The sequence below is a fragment of the Pseudorca crassidens genome, chromosome X, assembly GCF_039906515.1.
Source record: "Pseudorca crassidens isolate mPseCra1 chromosome X, mPseCra1.hap1, whole genome shotgun sequence".
NCBI lineage: Eukaryota > Metazoa > Chordata > Mammalia > Artiodactyla > Delphinidae > Pseudorca > Pseudorca crassidens.
The window spans coordinates 118,409,056-118,435,865 of NC_090317.1; the positions used below are offsets into that span (position 1 = coordinate 118,409,056).

The 26,810-nt window shown below is 38.0% G+C and overlaps 1 protein-coding gene and 1 pseudogene across 3 annotated transcripts in view; both read right to left on the bottom strand.

Moving 5' to 3' along the window:
- Positions 1-26,810, bottom strand: part of CDKL5 (cyclin dependent kinase like 5) — a 182,815-nt gene that overhangs the window by 47,331 nt on the left and 108,674 nt on the right. For all 3 annotated transcript variants that reach the window (XM_067724514.1, XM_067724512.1, XM_067724513.1), the window contains 4 exons: positions 23,709-23,754; positions 13,854-13,990; positions 2,711-2,831; positions 535-594 (listed from right to left, as the gene is read on the bottom strand). In XM_067724514.1, the coding sequence (XP_067580615.1) occupies positions 535-594; positions 2,711-2,831; positions 13,854-13,990; positions 23,709-23,754 (364 nt within the window). The remainder of the gene's footprint in view (positions 1-534; positions 595-2,710; positions 2,832-13,853; positions 13,991-23,708; positions 23,755-26,810) is intronic.
- On the bottom strand, positions 7,515-8,579 carry LOC137217511 (uncharacterized; annotated as a pseudogene).

Below are 26,810 nucleotides of genomic sequence, written 5' to 3' on the forward strand. Positions count from 1 at the left end.
GAACCACCAGGGAAGTCCCCCACTGAACATTTAAAGGGAATAAACGGAATCATTCTAAAAATGTCTTTTAACCTTACAGATATATAACTATTGCATATATACAACACATATGTATTTACATAGTTATATTTTCAGTGTTTATGATTATGCCTAAAACAATTTCTATCAATATTTAAAATATTAAATTTTTTTTTTATCCAACTCAAGTCAGCAGGCCATAGTGGTATTTCTGGAAAATTCTTTCTCTGAGGTCATTAAGTACTGGGCTTATGAATATATGCACATGCATGTATTTGCTTTGAATTCTCATTAAACAAATACAGCATGATGAATTTTTTAAAATAGTAGACAATACTATGCAAAGAGAGTAGAACTCTTCCCACAATCAACTTTTTAATATACAACCCAATAGAATGTTCATTTGCTAATTTAAGTCAAAAGATAAAAAATACTTTTAATACACCTGTAAAAGCTACTTAAGTGCTATATTAAATTAATTCTGTACTTACAGGGCTCAATTTCTTTTTAACTTACCAAAGTCACACAGTTTCAAAACATCATTGTGGCTGATTAAGAGATTTTCTGGTTTTATATCTGGAGTATCAAGATTAAAAAACAATTATTAAAAAATGTTCCATGTACTGCTGATTGATACTGTTAGAGCACTGTAATGGCACCTAATTAGAAATATCCAGAGTAATATGAATAGAAAACTATGGCAGTAAAAAGCAGAGTAACACATTTTATGCTGGTACACAAAAGTTCCAATTAATTTTTTTTTGAAAAACATGCAGACCACCATTTCAAAAATATTTTTCCCCTTAAATTTTAAAGGTATCAATTGGACCTCTGAAAGGAATTTAAAAATGATTAAATCTAGGCTACCACATTTTAAGGAACTATTTTTACTTTATAAAATACTAATAATACAAATTTTTGGAGATAGACTATAAACTGTTTACACCCACAAGATACTTTAAAAACATATATGAGAGTAAGTAGGTAGCATTATATTTACTGGAGAAAAAAATACAAATAAGATACATTGTTCGTTATGATTTTCTGTATACTTTCTATATTTATATATCTCTTTAGGTTTTCTATGATGTGGTTCACAATCATAAATGTCTAGTGCTGAAGCTATGATGGATGAGTCAAGATAAGATTTCTCATTTATTCTGTGGATCTTTTGAAGATGTGGTGGGAGTTAAGGAGTAGAAATACACAGAAAATGCAGTTTAATTCCCTCCCTTTGGAGGCATCTCACAATTCTATTTTTAGAGTGCCCATCATCTATATTATATGGTAGAAGTGAAAATGGAGAAAGGGAAGAGGTAGGAGTGAGATCTGTAGATTTCAGAATCATGGTTTCTGAATTAATTCACAACCATTAATTCACTATACACTTAACCAAATCTCAGTATCACTATGGAAATGCAGCTAAATCAGTTTCTTAATATCCTCAAACTGTAGTAGAGACTGTTATTAGAATCATTACCCTAGACACTAGATGTCCAGGTGACCAAGACATCTCTCCATGCTGCCAACAACCTTCATAATGTAACTGCTATGAAAGTCAAATGCAAGAGAAATACAAACTGTCTCTTTCCAGAAATAATAGGAGTTGGCATTCTTCACATGACCTTTAAGCTATTCTTAAAGTGAGGCTTTTTTTTTTTTTTTTTTTTTTTTTGCGGTACGCGGGCCTCTCACTGTTGTGGCCTCTCCCGTTGTGGAGCACAGGCTCCAGACGCGCAGGCTCAGTGGCCATGGCTCACGGGCCCAGCGGCTCCAGAGCATATGGGATCTTCCCAGACCGGGGCACGAACCCGTGTCCCCTGCATCGGCAGGCAGACTCGTTTCAACCACTGCACCACCAGGGAAGCCCAAAGTGAGGCTATTTTTAAAGTGATATCCTTGTGTGCCTGTTTAGATAAATTAAAATGTAGTATTCATTTGTCTGATAATTCAAAGATAAGAAGTGGATACTGCAACATTTTCTGACAAACATCTTTGAGCTTCATTATTGTATCAATTTGTGTCCCTTGAATGCAAGAGATTATCAGGAAAAGATAAATGGTATAGATTAAAGATCTTGCTGAGCAAGTAATTTCCCTTTTACTGCTATAAACCACCCACTTCATGGCAATAAAGGACAAAATAGAACAGTTTATGGAAGTATAATCATGGCCCTTATGCAAGGTTCATCATGCCTACAACCTGCAAACAATGGGCACTTTTCATGAACAGGTAGGGAAAATCAGGAGGTAAAGGTACATACTAGAGATCTTGGTCTAAGAGGAAATGAGAAGTGGCTGTCAATGGGGGCCAGTGACTTAGCACCATGTCTAAAGCCTGATTCTGGCTTGTTTCACATTACCTGCTCTACCTGCAGGACCAAAAGGCAATGGAGAGGGTAGTTCCCCCTGCAAGTAAGCTTCAAAGTTTCCATTTGTTGAGTTCGTTTTATCACTAGGTGCTTTTGCTGTTGAAAGCGGATCTGGTTTTACAAACACAGAGATCTCACCATAATATCCAAATAAATGTGCAGTCCATCCTTTTGGTGATACAAAAGGAGACTTGGAGCCCAAACAATGTCTCATATCCTATACTTTCAAAATGTATTTAATTTAAATGGAATGTCAGTGCCTGTGTGAAATATTTTGTTAACTTTATTTGATATTTTCCATTTCAAAAATTCCATACTTACCTCGATGAACAATATCATTCTTATGGCACCAGTGAATAGCTTTGATTAGCTGATAGATATAACTTTTTACTTTTTCAGGTGGAACTCCATTTGGCATTTCTTCCAGCAATTCAAGCATATTCTAAAAATTAAATAGAGAGCCAATGATCTCCAAAATTAGGTGGCCCATAAATCATGTATTAACAATTTAAAAAAGCACCTTGGATGATAATTCATCTAATACACAGCATGCATTTTTAAAAAATTGCTTTGCTTTCCATCCACAACCTTTCTTGTGAAGCAGCATATTGTATTGAATCAAGGTTCTCTTTTAAGAGAAATTCCATTTTTACTACTCCTCAATGCTATCTCAAATAATAACCCTGTGCATTTTTCACTCTCCCTAAAATCTATCAGGCATCATTTTAGCCTAATTTCGAGGGAAAAACAACACAAAGTAGAGAAAAGACACTGTAATGTATAGAGGAGAGGGGAAACAGTCATTTTAACATAGTGCACTGTGCATCTCCAAAAGAACTCTGCGATAAAATCAAGACTTGAAATATTTCTGGGAGACCTGGAAAATATTCTTAAATGATCCCTAAGGTTAGCAGTGATCAATATAATCAGAACAAATATTTAAACAGGCTACAAAATATGGTTGAAATAAAAATTCACAGACTCCAAACAAACCAATATTCAAAAATCTTAATCTGGAGTCAGAGACCATTCTAAAACTCATGCACATTTTTTATTTATTTTATTTTTTTAATTAAAAATTTTTTTTTTTTGCGGTACGTGGGCCTCTCACCGCCGTGGCCTCTCCCCTTGCGGAGCACAGGCTCTGGACGCACAGGCTCAGCGGCCATGGCTCACAGGCCCAGCCGCTCCATGGCATGTAGGATCTTCCTGGACCGGAGCACGAACCCGTGTCCCCTGCATCGGCAGGGGGACTCCCAACCACTGCGCCACCAGGGAAGCCCCATGCACATTTTTTAAGTAGAAATTCCACTTAACCAATTTCTGCTGAATTTCCAGATTAACTAAATATTCTCCACTCCCTCTGTAAAGCATAAGACTAAGGTCTACAGCATGATTAGAGCTTATTGTTTGTAGATGACCATCTAGGACAGCAGTTCTCAAAGTGTGATCTGTGGATCTCAGAGGAGGGGGGTGTCTCAGAGGACCCATGAAGTCAAAACTATATTCATGACAGCACTCAGTTATTTGTCTTTTTCACTGTGTTGGTATTTACACTGATGGCACAAAGCAATGATGGGTAAACTGGTGGTACCTTAGCATGAATCAAGGCATTGGATTCTTCAATGCCATAACCTTACAGTTAAAAAAAAAAAAAAAAAAGGCCAATTTTAGTAAAGGATGTTTTTGATGAAGCAGTAAAAATTATTACTTTTATTAAATTTCAGTTCTTGAGTACAAGTCTTTTTAGGAATCTACATGATAAAATGAGGAATACGCATAAAGCACTCCCGCTGCATATCAAAATACGATAGCTGTCATGGGGAAAAGCACTTGGGCAACAGAGTTATAAACTGAACTAGTCATTTTTCTTCGGGTACACCATTTTTACTTGAAAGAATGAATGATACACAGGTATTTATGTTAACATGTAATGGGTCTATTATTATTTTTAAATGAATTAATATTTTTATATTGCTCAGTTTTGACTTCTAATATGATAAACATTAATAGATAAAACTCACATAAATACAAAGCTCTTAGGGTTCCCAATAATGTTAAGACTGTAAATGGAGTCCTAAGACCAAAAAGTTGCTGCTCTACTACAACTTTACAATGTTGTTCCCACCAGTCAAGTTGTATTCATATAAACAATCAGGTGTTTATAATACTCCCATATGTATTTATAACAGATGCACTTGTTATTTTAATATAATTAAATATCATATAAACCAATGAAATAATGTTTCTAAAAAAGAGATTTGCTGTTTATAAGAAAATGAAGTTTAATACTTTGAAAAGACGTAATAAAGGAACGCTACCACACATAATGCTATCTAATCGATTGTGAGTGCAACAACTATAAAACACTGGCAAGGGACGGTGGTGTGGTACAGATTCTTCACTGAAACTACTTTGCAATTTTTTTTGTTTTTTAACATCTTTATTGGCGTATAATTGCTTTACAATGTTGTGTTAGTTTCTGCTGTAATAACAAAGTGAATCAGCTATACGTATACATATATCCTCATATCCCCTCCCTCTTGCGTCTCCCTGCCACCCTCCCTATCCCACCCCTCTAGGTGGTCACAAAGCACGGAGCTGATCTCCCTATGCTATGCGGCTGCTTCCCACTAGCTATCTATTTTACGTTTGGTAGTTTATATATGTCCATGCCACTCTCTCACTTCGTCCCAGCTTACCCTTCCCACTCCCCGTGTCCTCAAGTCCATTCTCTATGTCTCTGTCTTTCTTTACTCCTGTCCTGCCCGTCAGTTCATCAGAACCATTTTTTTTAGATTCCATACATATGTGTTAGCATACAGTATTTGTTTTTCTCTTTCTGACTTACTTTACTCTGTATGACAGACTCCAGGTCCATCCACCTCACTACAAATAGCTCAATTTTGTTTCTCTTTATGGGTGAGTAATATTCCATTGTATATATGTTACCACATCTTCTTTATCCCTTCATCTGTCGATGGACACTTAGGGTGCTTCCATGCCCTGGCTATTGTAAATAGTGCTGCAATGAACATTGTGGTCCATGACGCTTTGAATTATAGTTTTCTCAGGGTATATTCCCAGTAGTGGGATTGCTGGGTTGTATGGTATTTCTATTTTTTGTTTTTTAAGGAACCTCCATACTGTTCTCCATAGTGGCTGCATCAATTTACATTCCCACTAACAGTGCAAGAGGGTTCCCTTTTCTCCACACCCTCTCCAGCACTTATTCTTTGTAGATTTTTTGATGATGGCCATTCTGACTGGTATGAGGTGATACCTCATTGTAGTTTTGATTTGCATTTCTCTAATGATTAGTGATGTTGAGCAGCTTTTGATGTGTTTGTTGGCAATCTGTATATCTTCTTTGGATAAATGTCTCTTTAGGTCTTCTGCCCATTTTTGGATTGGGTTGTTTGTTTTTTTGATATTGAGCTGCATGAGCTGCTTGTATATTTTGGAGATTAATCCTTTGTCAGCTGCTTCATTGGCAAATATTTTCTCCCACTCTGAGGGTTGTCTTTTCATCTTTATGGTTTCCTTTGCTGTGCAAAAGCTGTTAAGTTTCATTAGGTCCCATTTGTTTATTTTTACTTCCATTTCTCTGGGAGGTGGGTCAAAAAGAATCTTGCTGTGGTTTACGTCATAGAGTGTTCTGCCTATGTTTTCCTCTAAGAGTTCTATAGTGGCTGGGCTTACATGTAGGTCTTTAATCCATTTTGAGTTTATTTTTGTGTATGGTGTTAGGAAGTGTTCTAATTTCATTCTTCTACATGTAGCTGTCCAGTTTTCCCAGCACCACTTATTGAAGAAGCTGTCTTTACTCCATTGTATATTCTTGCCTCCTTTATCAAAGATAAGGTGACCACATGTGCATGGGTTTATCTCTGGCTTTCTATCCTGTTTCATTGATCTATATTTCTGTTTTTGTGACAGTACCATACTGTCTTGATTACTGTAGCTTTGTAGTATAGTCTTTTCTTTCTCAAGATTGCTTTGTCTATTCGGGGTCTTTTGTGTTTCTATAAAAATTGTGAAATTTTTTGTTCCAGTTCTGTGAAAAGTGCCATTGGTAGTTTGATAGGGATTGCACTAAATCTGTAGATTGCTTTGGGTAGTAGAGTCATTTTCACAGTGTTGATGCTTACAATCCAAGAGCATGGTATATCTCTCCATCTGTTTGTATCTTTAATTTCTTTCATCAGTGTCTCATAGTTTTCTGCATACAGGTCTTCTGTCTCCTTAGGTAGGTTTGTTCCTGGGTATTTTATTCTTTTTGTTGCAATGGTAAATGGGAGTGTTTCCTTAATTTCTCTTTCAGATTTTTCATCATTAGTGTATAGGAATGCAAGAGATTTCTGTGCACTAATTTTGTATCCTGCTACTTTACCAAATTCATTGATTAATTCTAGTAGTTTTCTGGTAGCATCTTTAGGAATCTCTGCGTATAGTATCATATCATCTGCAGTGAGAGTTTTACTTTTTCTTTTCTGATTTGGATTTTTTTCTTCTCTGATTGCTGTGCCTAAAACTTCCAAAACTATGTTGAATAAGAGTGGTGAGAGTGGGCAACCTTGTCTTGTTCCTGATCTTAGAGGAAATGGTTTCAGTTTTTCACCATTGAGAACAATGCTGGCTGTGGGTTTGTCATATATGGCCTTTATTTTGTTGAGGTAAGTTCCCTCTGTGCCTACTTTCTGGAGGGTTTTTATCGTAAGTGAGTGTTGAATTTTGTCAAAAGGTTTTTCTGCATCTAATGAGATTATCATATGGATTTTATCCTTCAATTTGTTAGTATGGTGTATCACATTCATTGACTTCATATATTGAAGAATCCTTGCATTCCTGGGATAAACCCCACTTGATCATGGTGTATGATCCTTTTAATGTGCTGTTGGATTCTGTTTGCTAATATTTTGTTGAGGATTTTTGAATCTATGTTCATCAGTGATATTGGTCTGTAGTTTTCTTTTTTGTGACATCTTTGCCTGGTTTTGTTCTCAGGGTGATGGTGGCCTCGTAGAATGAGTTTGGGAGTGTTCCTCCCTCTGCTGTATTTTGGAAGAGTTTCAGAAGGTTAGGTGTTAGCTCTTCTCTCAATGTTTGACAGAATTCGCCTGTGAAGCTATCTGTTCCTTGGCTTTTGTTTGTTGGAAGATTTTTTTTTAAGTGTTTTGGTTATTTTTAGTTAAAGAAAAACAGCCTTTTTCAAGGGCAACAAAGTGAACTCAAAGTCAGAAGGAAACAGGGTGTGTGAGCTTCTCACAGTCTCTTGCTCCATAAACCTGGATGTGATTTTCCTCCTGGAAAATCAGGTGCGACTGGCCAGAAGAGGGTTGACTTTGGTGGGGTAGGTGGAGCTGCAGCCAGATTGGTCTGAGAGGGCTCTAAGGTGACTTCCATATGCCAGCCAGTTGACATGATTGACACTATTATTCTTGAGGGGCATTAAATTAAGGAATGACACAGGGAGCCAAGAGAGCGGCTTATTTGGTTGGTTCTCAATCACAATCAGGAAATAGTCTTTATAGGGTGCAACGATAATTTCATTTTTCTTGGAGCGAATTCGAAGGAAGGTGAGGTCATTCTGGGGGTCAATTTCACGCACGGTGCTCCGGGCCTTCTAGATGAAGTTGTGCATGAGGTTGGTGTACTGTGTGGTGTTGGGATTGTCCATGGTGCTCTTGATGGGAATGCCTTCTGTGTCCACCACGATGTTTCCCTGCACGCACTTCTGGTTCTGAAGTCGCTTCAGTGTCTCCTCCACCTCTACCATCTTGGACCGATCCAGTAGCTCCACGTCACCAGCCCTCAGCTCAGTCCCTGTTGGAAGATTTTTAATCACAGTTTCAATTTTCTTACTTGTGACTGGTCTGTTCATATTTTCTATTTCTTCCTGGTTCAGTCTTGGAAGCTTGTACTTTTCTAAGAAACTGTCCATTTCTCCCAGGTTGTCTATTTTATTGGCATATAGTTGCTTGTAGTAATCTCTCATGATTCTTTGTATTTCTGCAGTGTCAGCTGTTACTTCTCCTTTTTCATTTCTAATTCTCTTGATTTGAGTCTTCTCCCTTTTTTTCTTGATGAGTCGGGCTAATGGTTTATCAATGTTGTTTATCTTCTCAAAGAACCAGCTTTTAGTTTTATTGATCTTTGTGATCGTTTCCTTCATTCATTTTTCATTTATTTCTGATCTGATCTTTATGATTTCTTTCCTTCTGCTAACTTTGGGGTTTTTTTGTACTTCCTTCTCTGATTGCTTTAGGTATAAGGTTAGGTTGTTTGAGATTTTTTTTGTTTCTTGAGGTAGGCTTGTATTGCTATAAACTTCCCTCTTAGAACTGCTTTTGCTGCATCCCACAGGTTTTGGGTTGTCGTGTTTTCATTGTCATTTGTTTCTAGGTATTTTTCAATCTCCTCTTTGATTTCTTCAGTGATCTCTTGGTTATTTAGTAGCATATTGCTTAGCCTCCACGTGTTTGTATTTTTTACACTTTTTTTTCCTGTAACTGACATCTAGTCTCATAGAGTTGTGGTCAGAAAAGATACTTGATACAATTTTAATTTTCTTAAATTTACCAAGGCTTGATTTGTGACCCAAGATACGATCTATCCTGGAGAATGTTCCATGAGCACTTGAGAAGAATGTGTGTTCTGTTGTTTTTGGATGGAATGCCCTATAAATATCAATTAAGTCCATCTTGTTTAATATTTCATTTAAAGCTTGTGTTTCCTTATTTATTTTCATTTTGGATGATCTGTCCACTGGTGAAAGTGGGGTGTTTAAGTCCCCTACTATAACTGTGTTACTTTCGATTTCCCCTTTTATGGCTGTTAGCATTTGCCTTATATATTGAGGTGCTCCTATGTCGACTGCATAAATATTTACAATTGTTATATCTTTTTCTTGGATTGACCCCTTGATCATTATGTAGTATCCTTCTTTGTCTCTTCTAATAGTCTTTATTTTAAAGTCTATTTTGTCTGATATGAGAATTGCTACTCCAGCTTTCTTTTCATTTCCATTTGAATGGAATATCTTTTTCCATCCCCTCACTTTCAGTCTGTATGTGTCCCTAGGTCTGAAGTGGGTCTCTTGTTGACTGCATATATACGGGTCTTGTTTTTGTATCCATTCAGCCAGTCTATGTCTTTTGGTTGGAGCATTTAATCCATTTACATTTAAGGTAATTATTGATATGTACGCTCCTATTACCACTTTCTTAATTGCTTGGGGTTTGTTATTGTAGGTCTTTTCCTTCTCTTGTGTTTCCTGCCTAGAGAAGTTCCTTTAGCATTTGTTGTAAAGTTGGTTTGGTGGTGCTGAATTTTCTCAGCTTTTGCTTGTCTGTAGAGGTTTTAATTTCTTTCTCGAATCTGAATGAGTTCCTTGCTGGGTAGAGTAATCTTGGTTGTAGGTTTTTCCCTTTCATCACTTTAAATAGGTCCTGCCCCTCCCTTCTGGATTGCAGAGTTTTTGCTGACAGATCAGCTGTTAACCTTATGAGGATTCCCTTGTATGTTATTTGTTGTTTTTCCCTTGCTGCTTTTAATATTTTTTCTTTGTATTTAATTTTTGATAGTTTGATTAATATGTGTCTTGGCGTGTTTCTCCTTGGATTTATCCTGTATGGGACTCTCTGTGCTTCCTGGACTTGATTAACTATTTCCTTTCCCATATTAGGGAAGTTTTCAACTATAATCTCTTCAAATATTTTCTCAGCCCCTTCCTTTTTCTCTTCTTCTTCTGGAACCCCTATAATTCGAATGTTGGTGCATTTAATGTTGTCCCCCAGGTCTCTGAGACTGTCCTCAATTCTTTTCATTCTTTTTTCTTTATTCTGCTCTGCAGTAGTTATTTCCACTAATTTTATCTTCCAGGTCACTTATCCGTTCTTCTGCCTCAGTTATTCTGCTACTGATTCCTTCTAGACAATTTTTAATTTCATTTATTGTGTTCTTCATCATTGTTTGTTTGGTGTTTAGTTTCTCTAGGTCCTTGTTAAACGTTTCTTGTATTTTCTCCATTCTATTTCCCAGATTTTGTAACATGTTTACAATCATTACTCTGAATTCTTTTTCAGGTAGACTGCCTATTTCCTCTTCATTTGTTTGGTCTGGTGGGTTTTTCCCTTGTTCCTTCATCTGCTGCGTATTTCTCTGTCTTCTAATTCTGCTTAACTTACTGTGTTTGGGGTATCCTCTTCACAGTCTGCAGGTTCGTAGTTCCCACTGTTTTTGGTGTATGCCCCCAGTGGGTAAGGCTGGTTCAGTGGGTTGTGTAGGCTTCCTGATGGAGGGAACTGGTGCCTATGTTCTGGTGGATGAGGCTGGATCTTGTCTTTCTGTTGGGCAGGACCGTGTCTGGTGGTGTGTTTTGGGGTGTCTGTGAACTTATTATGATTTTAGGTAGACTCTCTGCTAATGGGTGGGGTTGTGTTCCTGTCTTGCTAGTTGTTTGGCATGGGGTGTCCAGCACTGTAGCTTGCTGGTCGTTGAGTGGAGCTGGGTCTTAGCGTTGAGACAGAGATCTCTGGGAGAGCTCTTGCTGATTGATATTATGTGGGGCCAGGTGGGCTCTGGTGGTCCAATGTCCTGAACTCGGCTCTCCCACCTCAGAGCTCAGGCCTGACACCTGGCCGGAACACCAAGACCCTGTCAGCCACATGGCTATGTGTCAGGTTAGCCCACTTCAGGGTTGTAGAGGCCAGGGTCAGACCTTGGAAGCTGATGGGGAATGAGGCCAACTCCTGGTCCAGGACAGGGCGCAGGTCCAAAGGAGGTGGGGAGGGCGTGTCCTAGGAAACGATTGGGCCAATGCGTCCAGGCTGGGTGGGGGTGGTGCTGGGTAAAGGGAGGCCCAAGGATCTGGATCCAAGAAACTGGATATTTTCCCAAGATTGTCAGGGCCACGAGTCAGGAATCATCATGGAGAGAAGCCAAGGACAGTGCCAGGATCACACAGCTGGTAAATAATGGAGTTTGGCTTAAACTCAGGCCAGTCATCTCTGAAGCGCACATTTTTGTACCCTTATCCTATGCTACTCTCAAAGATTCTCAGCTGAAATAGTCCTGCCCCTGCTTCCTCAGCTCTTTCTGCTTTCCTCCATCCCAACGTGCACAATAACATACTGCAATAAACTGTTTACTTGCCATTCCTTTGCAATGTTTTTAGGTTTTCACTTCACTTTAAAGAAACCGACACAGGATATCATTGATACATTATGGGTAGGAGGTATGTAAGAAAACCCATCAGAATTCCAACCAGAAGATCAATACTCAAAAGGCCTTGACCCTGCCTCTAAAGCGAGTGTGGAAAGTGAATGTATATTGATATGTTTTAAGTTAAAACAAAATGTTTAAAGTATATATGCATCATTTTTTAGTGATTCTCCACTCAGATTGTCTTTTTCAATTAACAAATGCACAGGAGGTCCCAAATGCACAGGAGGAATAAGAGGGCTTTGTAATAAAGAACATAAATTGTATGTCTCATTTCATATTCAACTCTAAATTCCTGAGTTATAGAGAGGAATGTCCCCCAATATCCATTCTTCCCTTACTAGAGTAATACAACTTGTAAGTGGATGCCTAAGTGTCCAGAATGAAGAGTACATTTTCTTTCTGCCTTGCAGCTAGTGTGGCCACACAACTAAGTCCTGGCCAATGGGATGTGATAGCTGGAGCTCCATCTTGACCTTGAGGAAAAATTTCAGGGGTGGTAGAGCAGAAAGGCAGAAGCAACCTGGGTCTCCTATGGCTGTGGAGCAGAGTTACCATACCCGCCTACCTTTGTATTTGTACCTGAGAGAGAAACTTCTATTTTGTTTAAGCCACTGTAATCCTGCGTCTCTGTTACAACCCCCTACCCCTAAGAGTATCTTTCTCCTTGCCCTCTTGAGACTCATTGTCAATCATTAGGCATCGCCACTGATGGGAGGGTGATGGTCACCTTCCACTGAAAAACCATAAGGCCAGCACAGGAATCCCAGGCTTGCAGGTCAGAGGACTGGAGTTCTGGTAGCAGCTCTGCCACTTACCAGCAGAGATTGCAGACATTACATAGTGTCTGATACACAGAGGTAATTTCTCCATTTTTCATATGAAATTGTTATTAACCATGAACAATCACCATGAGTAGAACAGAAATAAAAAAGATAACTGAAATAGATCTGTCAGAATTTTATTATTTGGCAGTGAAAACTGCATGATTATTTTTGACAACTAAAAAGTAAGCATCTGATTTTACAGCAATCCTTTTTTATAACTTTTTTTTAAATATCAAACTTCAGTTTTATTTTGGTGGGAAGTGCCCCTTAGGAAAACACGTAAACTGACACAGAAAAAGAAGCCTTTAAATAGATTTTTGAAAAGAAACATAAAACAGTGTTTTAAAACAACAAAGAGCCTTGTAATATTTTTTCAAGTTTTGCTTGTAATGAAATCACTATATATATATTAATTAGAAAAATAAGTTGTAATGGTTGAATTAATTAAAAAGCCACATTACTGGTCACCCATCTTGGCAACACTACTTTCCATTTCGTGATGATGGTGCTGGTGGTGATACTCTGTCATTTATGACATAAAAAGCACCTGGGAATTGACTAAGGCAAAGATAAACCTCTCCAGTCTTAATATTCTTTAGATAATAACAGGAAATCAGGAGGATCCACCGTTATTCACGAAGGAAACCTCTAAAAGTTCTGTCTGACTCCAGTTTATTCTACTCTTGTTTAGGCACTTAGTTCTTGACAATAACCACCTGTAATAAGCCATCTGCTGTCCAAGAAATTCATAGGCACACAATATTGTTCACTGTATCGGACATTTGCCTTAGGTCATATGATTAAAACTGTCACTACGAGTTAACAATTAAAAAAAAAAACTGAAGCAATTACAGAGACAACTTAAACAATGTGTGATTTTTTGCTTTTCTCCCATGCTTCTAATTCCTTGCTTGTGGTCTCATCTACCTCCTCAAGCTTTACCTTATGGCTCCTGGCACATCTTCTTCCCTCAGATAAAGCCACGGCACTGGCAATTCACAAAAGGCTGCTTCATGAGCCCACTCGTTAGCCACTCTAGGTCTGATTCAGACACCCATCCTATGCCTGTCATCACTGACAATTTACGTGCCTCTCCCTCAGAGGCCTTGCTTAGGTTTAATTAAAATAAACCAAGTCTAAAAATTACTTGGTGAAGATAGAGTCTAAGACTTAAGAAGCCAAACCAATACATTGTTTAAATTTAAGATTATCTCTCTACAGTTAAATTGTACAAAATCCTTCAATATATTTTCAGTACTTCTAATGATTATGGGTACTACTGTCATTTTTAAAGTCAGATTATGAGCACAATGACAAATCATACTAGATAATAATACTTTCTTTAATAGTTTCAGAAACAGCCCTAAATAAAAGAATGAGGCAAATCTCTATTGCATCAGTTAGTGACTTACTTTTTCAACATACTCAAACACCAAGTACAATTTCCCCCTCCGACGAAAGGCTTCCTTTAACTCCACAATGTTTTCCTGCTTGAGAGTACGAAGCATTTTAAGCTCTCGTAAAGTCGTTTCCTTGACTTCTTCATTTTCTAGAATGTAAACAATGGTGAATAGAGCAAAATTAAAGCTTTCAAACCACTATTCAAAAAATTCTAAGAACACTGAAAACATACCAATTTCACTTTCCACTTTGAGTACTTCTGCATAAGCAGTCCAAGGATGGAATATTCAATATCACATTTTCTTGTTGAAAGGATCAAGAAAAAGAAACTTAAAGAAGAAAAGGCTTACTTGACCAGCATGAACCTAATTTTCTGCTTGTATTTTCTTATACTCCTTACTGCAAAGTATATATGTAAAACAGACTTATAGATACGACATATAAATGCACTGTCATTTTAACTCTAACACTACATACTGAGGAAGAAGGAGTTTAAAAGGGTAAAAAGGAATTAACCACATCAGTGTGCAGAGGAGTCTTTATGCAACATCTGTAGCAGTTAATATTTTAAACTTTGGCCTGAAGCTTTGGTTTAGAAGAGCATTTTATTCCCCAGGCTGCATGTGAGTCACCTCTGTAAGCAGAGGTCATATGCCAGGCATGCACAATGCAGGTCACAGTCAAGTTGCAGGGAACTCTAAGGGTGTCTGATCTTCTCTTTGAACAGCGGCTGCTGCATGTTCCTGCTGTCCTCCTTTGGCACGTCCGTCTGTCCATCCCAGGTAGTGTAGCTGTACTGGGATGGAGAACTTATGCTGAGCCAATACACCCTTTCGTATCATCAACTCCACTCATGATAACCCCCACAGACACAGAGGAAGGACAGAAATCACATTAACTCTAATGGATCAATTGGCATGGGAGCAGGGAAGGCAATATTTCATGTTAAAGGAGTTTTTATAATAGCTTTAGATTTAACCAGGAAATTCTAACCATCATGTTTACATATGTATATACAAGGAAGGATATAGGTTCATAATCCCTTATCTGCATTCCAAAAACCAAAAAAAAAAAAAAATCAGTCTAAAAATTGAATACTTTTTCTAACTTTACGGCAAATCTCTTTAGAGGCAAATCCTGAACTAATATGATACCACTGACAATCTTTGTTTATCCTACTTAGTATGAATATTCATATATTGTGCTGTAGAAATAATACCTGATTACAGGATGCTAAAGTGACATGCCATATTTCCATTCTAAAATCTAAAAGTTATGAATTCTAGAATACATTTGGCCCCAAGGTTTTGGGTAATGGTCAGAATCCTAGCTTGAAAGTCTAAGCTGTGTAACCCTCAAGTTCAGGCATGTCTGGGAAGGTAGAAAATAGTTTGGGGACAGGGAGGAGAAAGATGAAGATGCCTTCAAGGAAGAAATGTTTCCTAAGCAAGATACACAAGAGAAAAGAACCTAAATGGGGCCAAAGGGGGAGGGGAGATCCTATATGCAGTACCAGGAGTACTTCTCAGATTACGGTCGCACCTCGCAGTGCGGGATCTTAGTTCCCAGACCAGGGATTGAACCCGGGCCCAGCAGTGAAAGCGCCAAGTCCTAACTACTGGACCGCCAGGGAATTCCCCTAATCCCCATTCAAACTGAGTTTAAAGAAAAGAGACTATAACAAAACCATGGGCTTTGGAGTAGCCCCAGAATATCTGTAACAAACAGACAACAAAGTCAACACTCCTTTGTGAAATTGTTACACAAGGGAAATATTCTCCCTACTTCAAGAAAACTGTTGGAGAATGCTGGAGCACAGATTAGGAAAGGAGAGAGGTACTGCCTATCAGAAGGCAGGAAGCAGCAGTAGCAAAGGCTGACAGTAGCATAGGCAGTAAACCAGCCCAGCCCACATCAGGGGGGTCAACTGGGAACTGGGTACTCACAGGGCCCATGTCAGAGCATGAAACAGGGGGGCCACCTGGCAGTAGGGGCAATGTGTGTGACATGATTAGGGGACTTCCCGAAGTGGCTGAGAAGGCTTGTGGGGGGGGGGGGGATAAATGTCCAGCTGTTCTGCAAATTGGGGCTAGACCAGAGAAGTAGTATTTTGTAACTGTCAGAACTGCTAAAGCTTAGGGAAGCTAAAAGTCTTCAGTCTTATGAAGAAGGTTAACCTGCTTCTCTGCGGTCCCATCTGCGTTACTCCCAAGGTTAGGGTAATCAACCTAAAATCCACCTGTCTCTAAGATCTGCCACACAGATCTCAATATGAAGCAAATAAAATTACTTCTAATAAGGAAGTAATTCAGCAAGAGACAACTATGCTACTCATGACCTGATCCTTGTCTGCATTTCCATCCCCATCTCATGCCCTTCTCTCCCTCCCTCACGTTAGTCTTTCGGTTCCCAAAATAGCCCCAAACTTTATACGTCACTTGATCACTAAACCAAAGCAAGCCTCCATCCCCATGCTAATCCGAGAGCTCAAGGAGGACAGGTCTAAGTTCTGCTTGCTGTTCAACAACGAACACCCAACCACCTAGGACCGGACCCGGCACAGAGGGGATCAATAAATACTTCCTACACGAATGCCTTCACTGGTGTCATGAGGAAATCCTTGCCCATATGTGGCTAGCTCTTATTCCCTTAAAACATGGGAAGCAGCACTGTGATAGCAAACAATAGGCACTTTGCCCTCTCAGTTTTGAGGACACTGCTTTCAATCTTCTCTCTCCAGAACTTTGAAAGGGCAGCTTTTCAGACAGTTAAGACAAACTGAATTTATTTTCCCCTATTCACCTCTGCCCCGGTAGTCTTCTACAATATGTGATTATAAAAAATGGAGGCTCCAGAAAACCCATTGCACCAAGAGTCAAGAACACACATATATTCAGTCATTAGAACATCCCTAAGCTATGCTGGAGCTGGTTACAAATAAATGGTGCAACAAAGTCAAAGGTAAATAAAGTTGGAATACCTTTTCTAATCAAAAGCTTGGCGAATTCTTGGCACTGAAAAAAGGGAGCTTTGTATCATTAGCAACTTGTGGTAGTTTCACCTTGCTAACAGATAAAGCCGAATGGCCAAAGCAGAATGGCTATCGTAGAAGGAACGTTGGAGTAGGATCTGGGAGACCTAGATTTTGGACCCTTTTAACCAGCTAACACCGTAACATGTGATTTTGGGCAAGCCATTTAACTTTTCATTCATAAAATAACTAAATGGGCACTCCTCTGCACCCACACATGTACCCTTTTAACCAGCTAACACTGTAATGTGATTTTGGGCAAGCCATTTAACTTTTCATTCATAAAATAACTAAATGGGCACTCCTCTGCACCCACACATGTACCCTAAAAAGTCCCAGGGCCTTTTCCAAATCTAATAATCCATGATTTCTCTTCATTAAAATTTCATTGATTATGAGCCTAAACCTCATTGAATTTATATCATTTGAATCTATACTGACTTTGCTAAACAATGGCTAGAGAGAAAAAAGGAAACGAATCTTCAAAAAGAAGCTCACAAAATCACTTAGCAGGCAGAGCCAAAACCACCTCATTTGAGCAGCTCATCCTGTTTAGGAAATGAAGGCTCCTGTAATTTATGTCAGTCATAGTTGTTAAAAGTTGAGGTAAGCACTTTGGCCCTAAGATTGTAATGAATGGGAACAGGTAGAAAGTGGAGTTATTAATTCCCTAAGTGCAAGCAAAATGCACACTCTTCATTATTTGGAGATCCTATCATTTTGTTCCTCTGAGTACTTTTAAGGTTCCTGGCCTACCCCCTGTACTTTATAATGAAAATTGTGGCACTAAATGATCAGATGATCGGGAAAAGGAATGAACATTCCACTTACAAATGCTTCTCTCCTCAGAGGTTCAGAAAGTAGCAAAGCTGCTGAGTGAGCCAGTTTTTTAAAGGTGGAAGCACAGCCCACTAAAGGGGGCGCAAACACCCCTGCCTTTCAGTTGAAATAATCTCATGGCTTTTTATTTAGGCTAGGCTCTAGTTCACAAATGAATAAACCAAGTCTAGAAAGAATAACTTTCTCAGGGTAAGTGAAGGGAATGTCACACCGAGTAGAACACAGGGACGGAGGCGCCTTGGTGTAAGGCAGTGAGTGAGCTTTGGAGAGTGAGTCAGAACACCCAAGTCGGAACACCCAAGTCTAGACTCTGCTTCTGCTTAACTATGTGGCAAAGCAGCATGGTGTGGGCGGAAGAAAAACTCAATGAAGATCCTGGGGTCTGTGTCTTAGTCTCAGTTAATCACATACTAGCTGTGGTTCCTCAGCTGTAAACTAGAGTTAGGGTTCTACTAGATGATGCTGAAGGTTCCACCATGTGATTCCTGCTTATGTGCATGCTGATGGACCTGGTCATCAATTACCATGGAGGGTGTTTAGCTTAGTACAGGCAGCAATTATGACAAAGTTATATAAATTCTATTGAGTGATGACTAAATGGTATGGTAGAAAAAGGACATTAAGTTAAAAAAAAAAAAAACTAACCTATTTCTAAGCTTGCCAGTAAGGCTGCAAGTTAACACACCTAAAAAGCAAGAAGGGAGATTCAAAGTAAAAGAAAACAATTTTTAAGAATAAAGATCACAGGAGCAAAAGAAATGCAAAGATAAGTGACGAAAAGAGAAAAATCTACAGATGAGCAGAAACTCTTCTGTAAAACTATTTTTAAAGAACTGTGGGCTTAGAAAAGAAATCCAGAAATAACTATAACCTACTTTATGAAATCACAAACCTGACATTTTTGTATAGCCAAAGAGGCCCTCCATAATGGACCTTTAAACAGGTACAATGTGGGGAAAAGTCAAGCCATCCTTGCACAAAACCATAAGGGTGCCATTTTTGAGTGTGGTTGCCCTGACTGAAGAAGGAACATCAACAGGAGGGCAAGTAACATGGCCAGGGGGTTTTGAATGGTGGTGCTGCTGTCATATATACCAAAAATGATGAGAAAACTTAAATCTTCAGAGATGAAGGCCAGGTAAAGCACAATGGAAATGTATTAAACCATGAAAGGTGCAAAATGTTCACCAAATCTTAGGAGAATCCCTGAAGTTTGAAAGAGATCCATTTTGGTCATTAAAAAGAAGTGTGGGGAAATCATGACTAGCCAGAATGCTCAAGCTTAGTTAATTGATTTCTCTATTTAACCAAGGTTTGCAAAGTTTGTCTCAAAGCCTCTCTTACAGAGAAATCCGGTTCTTAAATTTAAAGATTATGAACCCTTGTTTTCTACACATGTACAAAATAAGAGACCGCGGTTCCCCTGATCCCGAGATCAGGATAGAGCTTTCTAGTGTCTGGGTAAAAATAAGGATGAAATAAACTGGAGCAAAGAACAGATGATCAATTAAACATTTTCTCATGATTAAGAACAAAGATGTCCATTCCAAGGTAAAGTATTTATCTATAGAAACATAAGCAGCAGCAGGATATGAAATGCAAGCAATTTTATTTGATATAAAAGCAAAGACACAACCTAAATTCCATGTTAACCATGGATTACAACACAGCTCCCTGACAGTCAGCCTCCTTGCCATGTACGGAGGCCCAGTGACAAGTGGGGAGGATCCCTCCTCACCCCATCACCCATACATTCAGGAAGGACTGAAAAGTTCAAATAATCAGAAGGTGTTGTCACATCAGAAGATCCAAATGTTTGTCAAATATAAAGTTTAGACCACAGGACTTCTTCAATTAAAGGTTAAACAGTGGTTTTTTTTCTTGCTGGTCCAAAGCTATCTAATCTATATCAGTGTTCTTGGATTATTTAAAAAATTGAGGACGGTAGACACTGGCACATGCGTGTACGTGAAAATGATGATCCAATAGTGATAGAAGATTATCATCTGAACATCAAATCTCATTGTACAAGATTGGAATTATAGGAAAGGTAGGAGGATTAGGCTAAATTTATTATTATACATAGTCTGAAAAGTACCTTTTAACTAAATAATCTCTAGTATCTTTTTGGTCTGTGGTCATTTTTCTCTTCTCAGAAAAATCCAAATATGTACTGAGCAGAATTAATTCTATGGAGACTTCTGGTCGGTTAGGTATTTATTAGTTAATGTTTCTCTGTGGGAATTTACATTAATAGACAAATTTATAATACTATCATTCAGGATATCATTAAGAATTCGTTACCTGAGACTCCACATTTGTGATGATGTATAAAGAAGCAAAAGTCATCAAAACAAGAAAATATTAACAAATGAAGTGATCTCAAATAAAACTGTCATCACTCAAATATTCCTTCCTTTTAACAGGTGTTGATTCCCACCAGTGTGTCAGTCTTTCAGGGAAAATCATAGGCACAGACACTGATAAATGATCTGATGGTGTTATATCAGCTAACAACTGGAGAATAAAAAATGAACAAGGATGAAGACAAAAAAACAGGAACATACAAAAACCAAGAGAAGAGTGACAAAGTCTTTTGTATATTTTTAATGACCTTCTTTTTATTGTGAAAGTCATTCACTGACCTAGCCTATGATTTTACTGTAAAAATTGCCCCACCCTGCCAAAAGATAGCAATTGATTCTTTTTTCTAAGAAACAGTACATAGTTGCTATTATAATCTAAATTGTGTTAACTATAAGATAAACTTATTTTTATAATTTTAGTTTCATTTTTTCAACTGAAACTCCCGATCTAACTTTTTATTTACTATGAAATTTTGGTTTCCATTTTAAATAGTAATCTATTGTCCTGGGATAATAAGGACTTCTTGAACTAAATAGTGGTCTACCTTAAAATGTTGTTTAAAAAATGTTTCATGCAAATTTGTGCATACATATGAATTTAACAAGAAAACAGGACATTATCATAATCTTTTAAAGCTAACAGGAGGTAATATATACTCATAAAATATTCCTTGACATAATCAGCATAAGAATACTTGATTAGCTTGAACGTGGGTCAGACCAATTTCAGATCCTATTTCAGTTTAACAATGCTTTCACAGGATTATTTCATTACCTTCACGAAGATTTTTAAACATTGGATTTGGAAAAGTCACTACCAAAATATCAAAATAATATATTCAGAGTAACTAATAAAAGAAATTCATGAGAGCTATATGACAATAAGGGCAATATTATCATGAAACTGTATTTTTTATTATAATTAGCCTGACTAAAATTTAAGATGATAAACTGATACAGAATTAAGTGGTTTACATAGGGGTTGAATGGACATCCTCACCTATACTAGACTATCTATGTATACTTCACACTCCAAAAGGGTGTTTACCACACATTTTCCCTAACTTTCCATTAAGCATGGTACTACACGGCAGGAGGAAAAGGGTAAAGACAGAAAAGATTGTGTGAGATCTCCCAGGGAGAACTGGAAACAATAGGAAAGTGTGCCTAGAATAGGTTTGGAACTAAAAAGTTATGAATAATTGGATATGTTTTTAGATTCTATTGCTGAAATATTTAGGAAGTGTCCCTCTAGAAGTATGTATAGGCGCCCTTACAAAGCTGTCCATCTGCAAAGTGGGTGGGTGATGCGGCTGCATGCCTGTGAGGTATGGCAACTGATAATGGTCCAGCAGAGATGAGGGCAGAGTGGATTCATGTTCTGTCAGCTCAGTGAAATAAAAACTGATCAAATGTATCCTATAATGTTTAGACTATCCATACACCCCTGGGATGCCACAGCTAGAAACAATCTCTCTCGCCTCAAAATTATACAAAGTCATTCAGCCACTGACTGCTTTCTACTCGTTTTACTGCTTTTTATTTACAGGTCTTAATTCTGTTAATAGGTCAGAAGCTTCTTGAAAGTATCCGGATCTGATTTACTACCTTCACTGTTCTTATAGCACCTGGCTCAGTGCTCAATGAATTTCTTTCTCTTTTCTTTCTTTTTTGGCCGCGCCACACGGCATGTGGGATCTTAGTTCCCCTAATCAGGGATCGAACCCGAACCCCCTGCAGTGGAAGTGCGGAGTCTTAATTGCTGGACAGCCAGGGAAGTCCCCAGTGCTCAATGAATTTTAACAGATACACTATTGATTGCCAGTCTGAAGGTACTGTAATTCAGGGACTAATATATTGTTTAATTGAAGCTAAGAATTGGTATTCATAGGATAGAGGTTGTGAAGAATTGGGTATTTAGTTTTCTTAAAAACAGCAATGACATACATGGCCTAGATTGCACTGCTTTTCAAAAATTTGATGACAATTATTATTTTTGGTGGTAGCTGATGGTTGACAATGTGCCTTACAAGATGAATGCACAGCCAGAAGTCTTTATATACAGACAAAGGTCATGCTTTGATCTACTGTTGCAACCACTCTTTTTAGTAGATCACTGTTTGTCTCCTGGCCACCTGCGGCTAGCCCAAAGCCACTGCTCAAAGAGCTTATTTCCAATGGTCTCCTAGGGGGTTGGCCTAGGGCTATCGCTTCCCATTAGACTACCGGTACATGATTGGAAGCAGGGCTTTTTTGGGTTTTGTTTTTAAAGAACAAGCTAAAGTATTTTTTTGTTGCCTTCTCCTTAAGGCTGCCAAGCCAATGCTAAAATTCCTGGCTGACATGCTTGTGCTCCACCATAACCAGCACATCAGAGCTGGGTTACATCAAATACTACTGCATCTACCCCAGGAGTTGTTAGCAAGGCCCTTTTGTTATTTAATGTTTGCTAAGTCTCTAAGGTAGGGGTGATGAAACGTCACAAATACAGAGGTTGGTGTCTTATATCACAGTCACTGTGTGCTGATGAAGGTAGGCTATGAATGCCTATTGTCACACTTCCAATTAGATATGAAGGTTGATGCTATGGTGGGGCCTCTTACTCCTGCAGCACTTGTTTTCAAATGGCAGGTTGTGACTCATTAGTGGTGACATCAAAGTATTTCATGCCAAAATAGGCACTTATATGAGCAAGAAAGAACAGAAAATGGAGAACCTCACATTAGTAAAATAAGTAATTTTGTGAAACTTTTGCTTCAGTTATATATATGACATTATGTATGAGGATACTGTGTAGGAGGTAAAAAATACTTCTGCTGTGGGATCTCTGTCAAAAAACAAAAATTGAAAAAATGCTGCCTAGAGCTTCTTAAAGGCCATCCATGTGTGTCTTTGTGGTCAGTTTTTCTACTTGGCTGTATTTGGATGGCCAAGAGTCTGGATTTAAAACCTAATGGCCTAATGAAATGCTTTATTTATTTTTTCTTTTGTACATTACTTTTTTTTGGTGCATTATTTTTTGTTGTTGTTAATCCTTTATTTTAAACTTTCTTGCCCAGGATAGGGTAATTTTAATACTCCATTTGAAATGGTTTGGATGTGTGACCAAAGCCTTCAAGTATGGTATTTCTTCTTGAAAAGCTTTTATTTTCCCAATGAGTTATCCTAAATATAAAACCATTCCCTCTGTACTGTTTACATACCACTTTTCTTTATATTTCTAGCTAACTAGGAAGCAGAGATCGCAGTAACCAATATTAAAACCTTTAACATAGCACTTGCTACTTGTGTGAACCCAGGAAGTATTTACTTCAAGTAAGTTTTATTATTTTAAACTGTTAGTATTTAGAAACAGTGTAAATAGCATGTCTTCTATCCAGTATTTGAAGCAAGATTTCCAGTGTTGACTGTCCCTTAAAACACAAGATGAATTTTCTGATATCATGAGATTTGAAAAGATTCACACGGGAGGAACTAAATGTTTCAAAGCAAAGCATGATGATAATTAAGATACATTTACTGAGATTGAGACTGTAAAATCTGAGGAACACAGTCTAATCAGCTAGATTTCATCTCTTCCATATTCTATTCACAAAAACTAAATATAAAAAGAAAAAGTATATATATACCTTCACTGTCCTTGAATTTCTTGATTGCCACAATTTCATGCGTTTCCTGCAAAGGAAAAGAGGCAGAAGAAAAGTCATTCTCCAGTGTTTTTCAAACTGGGAATCCCAACTGTCTGGGGGTACACTGTGAAACAGAGTAGCAAGAACCCAGAGATTAAAAAATAAATCCTCCTCTTCCCCAGTCCCTCATTTCTCAGTTCCAAAATTCTCTTTCTTACTACCCTGCAGGCATTGTCAGGGAAGGAAAAGGAGAAGGGGGAGGGGCTGGGGGATGAAGAGCAGATTTGGCAATAGAATATGGATGAACCAGCAGTGTCAATGTCTTGAGACTACGCAAAAGTGCCAGGATGGCTGACAATAGACTGGCATCTATACTGCCCTCTGAAACCCAGGGACACATTTAATTGGGTTTCTAAGACCAGAGAAAAGGCTTCTATAATACTTGGTAGTTGCTGGTAGCAGAATACCTCTTCCAAGTCTCCTCCCTTCACTTACCTCTTCCTAACAAACCTATCTAGTTGTTCACCAGCTCTTCCGATTGATAGCCATTTCATATCCAAAGTGAGATAAACATTTGCCACCAAATACCAATCACCAACTTTCCCCTGCCTTTATTTAGCTCTCCTGAACTAGCAGAAGTAGTTGGTGAGAAGAACCCTATTTTAAACTAAAAACATCACAAATCCTTTTTTTTTTTGGTCTTTTGTGGCTGGAAGACAAGAAAATAAGGGCTGGGAAGGAAATGAAAATGCTAAAGATTAAGTATAACTAGGCTAAATAATTCATGTAAGATATTCTAGTCTATGAAAGGAATAAAAAAGCTTTTGGTAAAGTAATATATAGATTCTTCAAAGGCAACATGTCATATAAAAAGGTCTTCTGAATGATTCAGGCCTGTTCTTTTTTACTCTAAGTGGGTATACTTTCAGATCTGTAAGAGCAAATCTTTTATAAAACTTTGTCCCTGCATCAAAGCAAAGACTTGAAAAACAGACACAATACGAGGCAATAACAAACAAGGTACAAAATCATTAACTTATTAAAAATATATGCTTTTCTCCTAGATTCCTTACAAAAGCAAAGAGAATCAAATAAGTAGGGGGGAAAAAAAGAAATTTTAAAAAAGCTACCATTTCAGTCATTATGCTGAAAGACAAACTCTGAGTCGTAACTACATCTGTAAATCAAACCCTGTTTCTCACCTGCCCGTTGAAAAAAGAAGAAAATACCAGCTTTCATATTTGTGTTACAGGGGAAAAAGTATCTGAAAGTGCTATAGGCTATTGAGGGAAAAGATTCTTATTAAGGTTATTATGTTTTTGTTTTTAAGGGAGGAACAGAATTGTAGAGTACAGAGAGCTTCGGGGATACAATTTATTTGTACATCAGCAGACCTTCTGACTTAAACTCAGCCACCCAGGTACTTTCTGATATTGTAACTGTTTCATTACTGAGAAGGAATAACTGCAAAGTCAAAGTGATGTGGAGAATGATCACCTAGAATATTAGTATAGGTAGTACCAGGTAACTCTGCTACGTATGCTACTCTCTCTTAATACATTGACACTGTTTTCTTACCCTGCTCCTTTACAAATGGCTCTAGCTAGCAATCCACCTGCGGCCTAAGAGAAAGTACAAAGCCCTAACAAGAAACTGCTCACAGCACAGAGAAAGGGGCAACAGGATTGCATCCAGGAAGAGAGGAGGACTGCCCACATTTCAACTGAGTGTTGTTCCAGGTACCATTTCACCCCATATTGCACATTTTTTATTTTTTATTTTTTTATGGTACGCAGGCCTCTCACTGTTGTGGCCTCTTCCCGTTGCGGAGCACATGCTCAAGACGCACAGGCTCAGCAGCCGTGGCTCACGGGCCCAGCCGCTTCACGGCATGTGGGATCTTCCCGGACCAGGGCACGAACCCGTGTCCCCTGCATCGGCAGGTGGACTCTCAACCACTGCGCCACCAGGGAAGCCCTATTGCACATTTTTTAAATGGCATCCTAAGTGTTAAAACTTTGCCTGATTTTATAAAAGGTCTTGCTTAGGTCAAAACTGTCCACTGATATGACTACATATTTAAATTTATGACTACCATCTTGAAGAAAGAAATTCATCAGATTTTTTTCTCCTGGCATCTCATAAATAGAATTTACAGTATAAAACAGTTGCCCGAAGGGGGGTCAAATAAGATGAAATGTTTATTCTTTTATTTATCCTTTCACCAATACCATGAAAATCCTCTTTCTCCTCAACACTCACACACAGACACATACACACTCAATATGGTTTATACATTTACTTATACAACAAAGCCAAACAGACGGAAGTTTTCTACATAAAATCCAATGTTTGGTGGAAAACACATGCAATCAAGGGCAGAAGATGCTGGAAAAAATTTAACATTTTACTTTTATTCAAACTACTTATAAAAATAATACAAACTCATATAAAAGAACATAAAGGGGTATAAGAGTATAAGAGGAGCGTAAAAAGAAATAAAAAACTATATAACCCTTCCTAATAACATCTTGGTATATTTTCTTCCAGTAAATTTTTCTCAAATTGGAAGAATTTGAGAACACATATATTGTGCTGTATGTTGCTTTTATTTCATTTGATATTGTATAAGGAACATCTGACCTGTCATTAAATAATTTTTAAAACCACCATTTTTAATGGATGGTTATTTAACCAGTCTATCAATGAACATACTTCAACACCTGCATCTTCATTTCCATAAAGTAAATTCTGTAACTGATATAACTGGGTTAAAGGGTATGAACGGTAAAGGCTCCTAATACTGCCAAACTGATATCCAAAAATATATCATTTTACAGTTTCCTTCAGCAGCATGAGAACCCACGCTACAACCATAGCCAACACTAAATACAATCATTAAAAAAATCTTTAGACACCAACGAGATCAAAGGTTTGCTTCTATGAACTGGTAAGTGAAATAAGGTGTACTAAGCTTAATGTTTTTCTTACTGATTCATGAATGTGAACTTGTTGACAAATTTTGTTACAAATATTTTCCCCAGATTGTTGTGGACATGGAATTATTTAGGGTGTTGTTGTTATTGTTGCTGAACATAGTTT